The sequence below is a fragment of the Vitis riparia genome, chromosome 14 (genome assembly GCF_004353265.1).
Source record: "Vitis riparia cultivar Riparia Gloire de Montpellier isolate 1030 chromosome 14, EGFV_Vit.rip_1.0, whole genome shotgun sequence".
Classification (NCBI taxonomy): domain Eukaryota; kingdom Viridiplantae; phylum Streptophyta; class Magnoliopsida; order Vitales; family Vitaceae; genus Vitis; species Vitis riparia.
In genome coordinates, this window is record NC_048444.1 from 29,750,653 (window position 1) to 29,758,603 (window position 7,951).

The window sequence follows — 7,951 nt, forward strand, 5'->3', positions numbered from 1 at the left end:
AAAAAGAGGATTATACGGAAAATTAAAAACAAAAAGGGGAAGCCTTTTTTGAGAGAAAGAAATTAATTTTACTAAGAAAACATTTTTCTCCTAACTTTTCCCAAATTTCCCCCTTTTCTTTAACATTTTTTTCATCAAAATCAAAATCATTTTTCTTAACACTTGCCTGTTTCTTTTCCCTCAAAACTTCTGAAACTATAATTCATAACTAAATCAGTAAATACGCCTGAAAAAAAAACGATAAAGAACGGTAGAAAAGAAAATAGAACCGGAGGAGAAAACAAGCTTAAATTTACAGACTTATGCCAAATCTGTTTGAATTTTTTGGTAAGGTTTGGGGAGTCCTTTCTCATGCACGTTAAGGTTAAAGGTTCTCTTTAAGGCAGCTTGTGATGATTATTATCTGCTGCTGTCTTAATTCTTAATCATCACAAATTGGACATCTGCAACTGGATTTTTCAATCCAAGAACTGGTCGTGCAGTGATTAAAATTTAAAACAAATGTTTATCAACGATGGCACATCAATATGTACAACTTGAAAGCTGAAACAACACAATCAGAGTAAAGCCAAGATTAAAAAAGAAAAACAAGCCTACCACAGTGCGTGGCATAGTACAACAACATTACACTCCATTCTCTTTTGCCTGTACAAACCAGACAGTGATCTTGCTTCCTCACACAGTTATTTAGGCCTGTGGCTTCTTTCTAGCAGCAGCTAGTTCGATTGATATGATGAAAGTCGATTTCCCCGCTTCCCTTAGATACTGGACATCCCCATTCATCAGCTTCACCAGTTTCCTGCTGATAAGCAGACTTATGCCCTCCTCAGACGCGTCTCCATTGTTTCCAAACATCTGGTTCAGCAATTGTTCTGGTACCCCATTTCCTGCATGTGTTATCCTGAATCAACAAAACAAACCCAACAGGTGACTTTGACTGCTCAATTTTCTGAATAAAAGAATCCATATACCAGGAAATACTTTCAATAAACATCACATTCTTCTATTTTATATTGGATGTACAAAATCAATGGGATGATTACAAGCATCAGGTCAACCATCCGCCCAAGGGAGATCAGCTAGGCAGTTTCTGAAGGGATAGACCAGATGATCAAGACCAACCCTATCCTATCTCCCCATTCCCATCTGCGCTCCTAAACCACCAATTTCCTTCCATTTCCTACATGATATGGTGATGTACAGACTATATACAGCAGAATCATTTAGTTTTGACGTAGCATACACAATCTGGGAATTTTTCTGACATTTGCCACCCACAAATTGTAAAACATATTATGCCAACTATGAATATATATACACCTAAAACAAATCATATCTAGGGTCCAGAAGCTATACCTGAGTTCCAGATGCACAAGATGAACAGATTCCCCCAACCGATCTTTGATCAAACTAGCTGCAACAGAAAGCTGGCCTCCACCTGGTGTAAAATTTACTGATATCAACAAGAAATCAGCTAGCACCTGTTGAAGCCTAAGACCATCTCCATAGAGTGTTTCAGTCATGATCCCCTCTTCCGCATCATTAACTATTTGAATACCCTTTCCATTACTCTTTATCATGACCTGGCTGATGGAGGCAACCAATACTTCACGCAGAGTAAACTCGACCATTTCCAGATCCAAGTAACTGTTACAAATTGAGATGAAAAAGGATGGTATAAGATTCCAACAGGTAATGGTGAGAAACATCTAAGAAACAGAGTTATACTCCTTCAACTCTTTTATCATTCCTCAATTAATGGCCCAATAGTTTCTCAAGTCTTCATCATGTGACTGAACCACTAAAATGAGGAATTTTCATGCACAGAAAATGGTAACTATTTGAGTACAACTGAAAGGTACTTTAACATGGATCACATACCCATCCCATTCAATGTTAGACACAAGAAACTCTGAAGTGCATTGCTTTATCCTCTTTTTATCTCATCCTAGTGGATCTTGTTTTCAATATTTTTCTTTGCTGTTACATGGATCCCAATGTGGAACCTTCCCAAGCCCCATCCCAACAAATTGCCACTTGAGCCAAGCTTCAGGGGATCATCCTAGTCTATCTTAAACACGCAAAAAATGCTCTTGAAAATTAATTTATGCTTCTCAAACATTCATTCAAAGAGGCTCATTCATTCCAAATGGGGACATGATGAGAATGATAATAGTTGGTGAAGCTTAGGCCCTTAGTGGTATTTTGTCCATAGCCTCGAACCATATCAGCTGGGAGACCCCGATCAGCCCTCATATGATGGAGTAGCAACTAAGATAACAGTTAAAGCAACAAAATATTTCATGTATCGAAGTGTTAACAATTTTTGTAAACAAAGCAGGACAACTTGAGCAAACACAAAATTCTAAAATTAGGACTCCTCACAAAAACCTCTATTCAAGATTAGCATTCAAATTTAGTCTATAAATTTCTCTAAGAATCTCGGATCTTCATCATAAGGTAAATTCACATGGAAGACCATGAGAAGCTATATATGACCTCCTAGGCAGCCTGAAGGAGTTGTAGAAAGATTGATCTACAGGAAAATATAGATTCTGTTCAAATGAGAATGAGGATACAGGCTGAGGCGGTGAGCCAGTTTACTCCATTGCCATTTTGATTAACAAAAAAATGCATAAAAATGAAGTTGCTTAATGCAAGAGCATAGCAAAATTATCAAAAGTGAATAGAGTTGATTTTATCATACCCTTCAATAATACTATCAAGATCATGGTCATCAAGAATCTTGCTGAGTTGACGCTGGCACTGGGCACTAGTATGAAGAATCTGTTGCTGTTCCTCTCCCAAATCAGTATCCTCCATCATCTTCCGAGAAAAGATAATCCCAGAAAGAGGATTCTTGATCTGCCTTTTTATATAAGCTAATGCTTTCAATCTCTTCAAGGCAGTTTGCTCCGACAACCGCTGGATATGAAGTGCTTGTTGCAGCTCTTGGCTAGCTAACTGCAAGAAGCAAAATACCCCAGTGACTGCACCCTCTCTGTCCAATTTCTTGCTCACAGAAAGCAGGCATTCTACATACTTCCCACTCTTTGAAAAGAAACCAAAGGAAACCTTTTCTGATTCCCGACCAGTCATAACACTATTGAGCACAATCCCCAAACCAACAAAAGCCTCTCGATTCTTGAGACGACAGCATGCCATATGGGTCCCAAACACTTCCCCTAAAAGCATTTTATCCATAACTTCTTCCCGATTCCACCCAGATAACTTTACCATTGCCGGATTCCACTCAGAGCACCAGCCAAATTCATCTGTGCCAAATATTGGGGGAATCAATGGGTTTGGGTTCTGTACTATTGCTTTGTAATCACCTTCAATTCGGGTGAACTTATCCATCACCGTCTTCTGACTGGTTATATCTTGGGCCACAAAACATACCCCCACAACATTTTCATCGAGATCCCTGCTTGCACAAGCATTTACAACTAAGCTGATGGGGCCAGAGTCTCTTTTAGACCCATGAGTTTTGATCTCAAATTGGACATTTTGCTCCTCTTGGCCTGATCAGAAAAAAGGCAGAAGGGAAAAAATCAAATTGATGTAAATTAAAGATAAGTATTAGAGATAAAAACTGAATCCCTTTATTTCACCCAGCCACACAACATATGCAAGCATGCACACACAACCTTTTTCCCATTTTTCCTGATCAGGATAAAATGTTCCCCATTTTAAGGATATAATGTTTGAAGACATGGAGGTTCGAGTTTTTACTCTTCCATAGCATTGTGATGAACATGCAATGCACATTAAATCAGTTACCAAACACATGCATGTCTGCTTGCGCATGGGTGTGCACACAAGCATCCCTGTACATCTATTTATTACAACTAGAACTGATAAGTAAGGCATACCCTGCAACGCCAAATGCAACATCTTTTTTACAGTATCAGCTGAAGAATCTTCCACAAGCGTGAGCAAATGCATCCCAATTGCTTTATCTACAGGCAGACTAGTCAACTCAGAAATTTTTGTATTCCATCCATTAACCAGACCATCAACATCAACTGCCAAGATTGGCACACTGGCTGTTTCAATCAAACGGACCATCTCACTGGTCACTGCTTCTAGCTCTTGCATTCCTTCAATTTTTAGGTCATTGAGCTTTGTGTGGATCGCATTGGTGTTTACATCCATGGCCTCAGAATCTTTGAAAGCATTCCTAAGGATAAGCTGCAAAGAATGGATTGCATCCATTTCATAGTCCTTCCAAGGTAAACTCCTCGTCTTAACGACTTCAAGGAAAGCTTTAAATGATGATCTTGGGTGCATCTTCCTACCATCATCCTTCTCACCCGGTTCATGCTTTGCCCCACCCCATCGGACTTCTGCAGCTGTGTGGGACCGGAACCAGAAAAGAGTATCCTTTGAAGTTATCTTCACAGCTGCCATCCCACAAAATGCATCACCAAGGGCAAGAGCCCCTGGGTATCCTGCATCATACAAGCTATCTGTGCTTAAACCAGTTGAATCCATGTGGTACTCGGATAGCCATGAACAGATATCATGCAACTGGAAGTCACTTGGAGTTATTCCCAATCTCCATACTTTATTTTTGTATAGTAGAGCAGCTCCATCACATTTCACAAGATCCATTACATTTGGGCTCTGTGACACTATGCCTAAGGGCGCATCTCGCATCAGCATATCACACAAGAGTGTCTGTGTACGCAGAATATTCTTCTCAAGAATCTGACTTTCTAATTCTAACTCCTTATTGACATGGATGGCAAACACTTGAGCTAGAAACTCGCAAGCATAGCGAAGAGGGAAGGGAACAAACCTTGGAGTTGTATGATGGCAAACCACTAAACCCCAAAGCCTCTTTCTCTTCTGTGGCTGCCCAGAATTAGAGCTTTCACCCTCTTCATCCCCGTCATTGACAACAACTGCCATAACAAGAGAAGCAATTGAATTCATGTTCTCCATATACTGTACATGGCAACTGTGTGGAGCCCGTAGTGTTGAACCACATAATGTTAAATCAAATGGGAGTTTCTCATCTTGAAGCACCTGTATGTGTTTTGCACGACAATCACAGATCATTCGGACCTTATTCTTCATGAATAAGAAACGTGCAGCCTGAGGGATATCCGTGGCAGGATAATGTAAACCCAGATATGGCTCAAGGCCTGGCTTTGTTATCTCAGAGACAACCTCCCCATGGTCGTCATCATGAAATTTATAAGCCATCACCCTGTCATAACCAGTGAGTTCAAAAACCTCTTGAACCATTGTATCACAAAGCCTTTCCAAGCTACCACTAGGCAGCGACTGCAACCTTGTGATTGCTTTGGCTGCAAGCTTATAGGATTGCAGGGCACCAGCAGCAGTCATGGGAACTTCGTAAGGCTTCACCGGTTCAAAGTCAATGATCAAGCTACCAGTGACCCTATGGATGATTGCATAAAAGGGCTTCCCTGAGGTTTTGCAATGGACTAAGATGGGATTCAGAAGAGAAACCTCTCCAAATCCTAAGGCCTTGTGCAGTGCAGATGCACTGGGGCCACTGAAGATGGTCCTCACATCAGTACCAATGCCCAGAACTGGATGCTCACCAACGCTTGGGACTGCATGACTAACCATTGTCAACATTTCAGGGGCATTTTCACTGTAGGCAATGACTTTGAAAGTTTTCTCATCTAGGGCTAACAAAGAGCCAAATGGTTGGATCAGTTTGCCTTTCTGTATGTGATGGAGGTAAGCTGTTGTTACTTTGTCAGATCTGGGCTGTTGATCTCCACCAGCTGGAGTAAAACGCACTGAACTTGAGTAGTCAAATGAACTACCTGACTCCTCAAAATCCGCATGTAGCTTTGCATCCACGGTGGTCTGAGCAATAATCCTAGCACTGTGTTTTGATCGACCTGAAGTGCTGGATGACTGAGTGGGTCTAGAAGAAGACATTTTTCCTCCAACTGAGAAGAGAAAAAAAAATTATAAAACTAACAAGGCAAAATTGAATGTGAGATAAGAAAAATAACTTCAAAGATGTTGAGAACAATGACAATAATGATAGTTATAGCAGTGACAACAAGAACAACAAGAAAAAGAAGAGGAAGAATGATTACACTATAATAGTGATATCAATACGGATGATAAGAGCAACAGTTTTAGCAATAGCGTTTGTTATATATGGCTCTGGTAATATCCAAATTTTGAAGGGGAAAAAAACCCCATCAAGATGAGAAACTCAGTTATAGGGAATCCAAGGCACTTGTGTTCTAACCCCAACGGCAGACAAACACAGATGCTTGAGGATCCATCTTAAGTTACAAGAACATTTTTTCATCAAAAACAGGTTAAGTCCTATCAGTGACTAAAATTTTTTAAATTACTGATAATAAATACTGACGGCCTTGTTTCAATACAAATTTCTTCATCCTATAATTTTAAGCATCAACAAAGTAAACGTTTCCTCTATCAGATATCCACATCACTAGATGAAGAATAAGAAAATAAGTCAAATGTAAAAGGAAAATGAAAAACCTGCTCCAAGGAGAAAGCTAGTACACAACAACCACCCCCACAGGGTACCCAATCATCTCAAAAGGGAAACTTGTAAGAAAACAGATAAGTTGCAGAGGGTACTCACAGTAGATAAGTGCAAAATAAGGGACTTTTTCTCTTAAAATAGCGAGGGAAGATGATGTAAAAACTGACCCTCTTTAGAATTGCAGAATGCAAAAGACACTAGTCCCAGAGCTGAAGAGCTTGAAAGTAGTAGTCCCAACTCAGCTGAGCAAACCCCAACTTGAGAATAGAAATAGCTTAAAATCCATCACCCGGGAGCCTCGATCACCGTCTCATCTGAACCCTTAAAGGGGAGCACGGGCCATACCCAATTGCTCAGAGAAATAGAGAAATTACCTTAGGTTTGCTCTGGCGTGCATCTCTATTATAATATATTAATTGAACATTCTCCAATGCATTGAGAAGGGGGAGAGATTTGACTGGAATAACATGCCGCACACTAGAAAACCCATGGGTTTGGCCGTTTGGGTTTGGGTTTGGTTTTGGTTTCCAAAGATGGATAATAGAGGTAGTTGATCACACTATAAATAGCATAAACTGGAGTTTTGATTCGTTCCCGTTCCAAGTGCCCAACTGACTTTTATATGTTGATTATAATTTATAAAGAAATCCAACTCAAAAAAACTCAGAATTTGGAAGTAAAGAAAAAGGGGAAAAATATATTGCTTTAGTTTTGTTTGTTCTGTCATGTCTAAAGTCAAATAAAAAAATGATAAAAGGGGTTTGGCTTGGGTGAGGCTGAGCGTAGTGGAAGTGATCCAGAGGAAGAGCGAAGATTGACAGCCCATGCCTCGGGTAGCAACAAGAGAGTGCGTTATGGGATTCACGTGTAGACAACACTCCCGTGTCAGACCCAGATGATCATGATTCCTGCCGATCGGCCTGTGGGTCAGATTCCCGATTACCCGCCTTCTGACCCACGCACCATCCTCCACCCACCACCCGCTTTGTATTTGTCTCCATTCTCCCATTCTCCCATCCCCAATTGCCCATACATACACCATACACCCTGTATCCGTCTGACTCACCACTTTTACCCTTTCCTATTGGGCAGTGATATTGATTTCCCATTTACTCTCTGGGGAAGGCGGTGACTCTGTAAACATGGATGAACGAATGGAGGGTTGGGCTGATGTCGGTTCTCAACGCCTATAGATTTCCCATTTTCCATTCCCTTTTGGCTGGGCTTTCAATGCGGGATGTGAATTAAATAAAGGATATGGTTGAGCCTCCGCAAAGCCATGTGAGTCAGTGGCTGTATTATATTGGGAAAAAGAGGACGGCTCTCATTGCATACTTTCCTCTATTAGTATTATATTACGGAAAATCGAATCCAATGGCACTCTGAACCTCTTCTGTCTCCTCCCCTTTGGATATTTTTGTATTTATTAATATT

The 7,951-nt window shown here is 40.4% G+C and overlaps 1 protein-coding gene and 1 long non-coding RNA gene across 3 annotated transcripts; both read right to left on the reverse strand.

Annotated features, from left to right (window-relative positions):
* Positions 1–454: 454 nt before the first annotated feature.
* LOC117930198 (phytochrome A1-like) lies at positions 455–7,689 on the reverse strand. Of its 2 annotated transcripts, none has more exons than XM_034850711.1 (5): positions 6,685–7,689; positions 3,876–5,939; positions 2,708–3,524; positions 1,357–1,647; positions 455–901 (listed from the first exon to the last, which is right to left on the reverse strand). In XM_034850711.1, the coding sequence occupies exons 2-5, from the start codon at positions 5,926–5,928 to the stop codon at positions 688–690; spliced, it is 3,375 nt and encodes a 1,124-aa protein (XP_034706602.1). In that variant the 5' UTR covers positions 5,929–5,939; positions 6,685–7,689; the 3' UTR covers positions 455–687. The 2 variants fall into 2 exon arrangements, with proteins under 2 accessions (XP_034706602.1, XP_034706603.1); XM_034850712.1 differs by having other exon boundaries at positions 6,617–6,687.
* On the reverse strand, positions 1,977–2,696 carry LOC117930199. The gene is made up of 2 exons (XR_004653868.1): positions 2,580–2,696; positions 1,977–2,271 (listed from the first exon to the last, which is right to left on the reverse strand). It is a non-coding gene; the product is annotated as an uncharacterized LOC117930199 (long non-coding RNA).
* Positions 7,690–7,951: the final 262 nt, after the last annotated feature.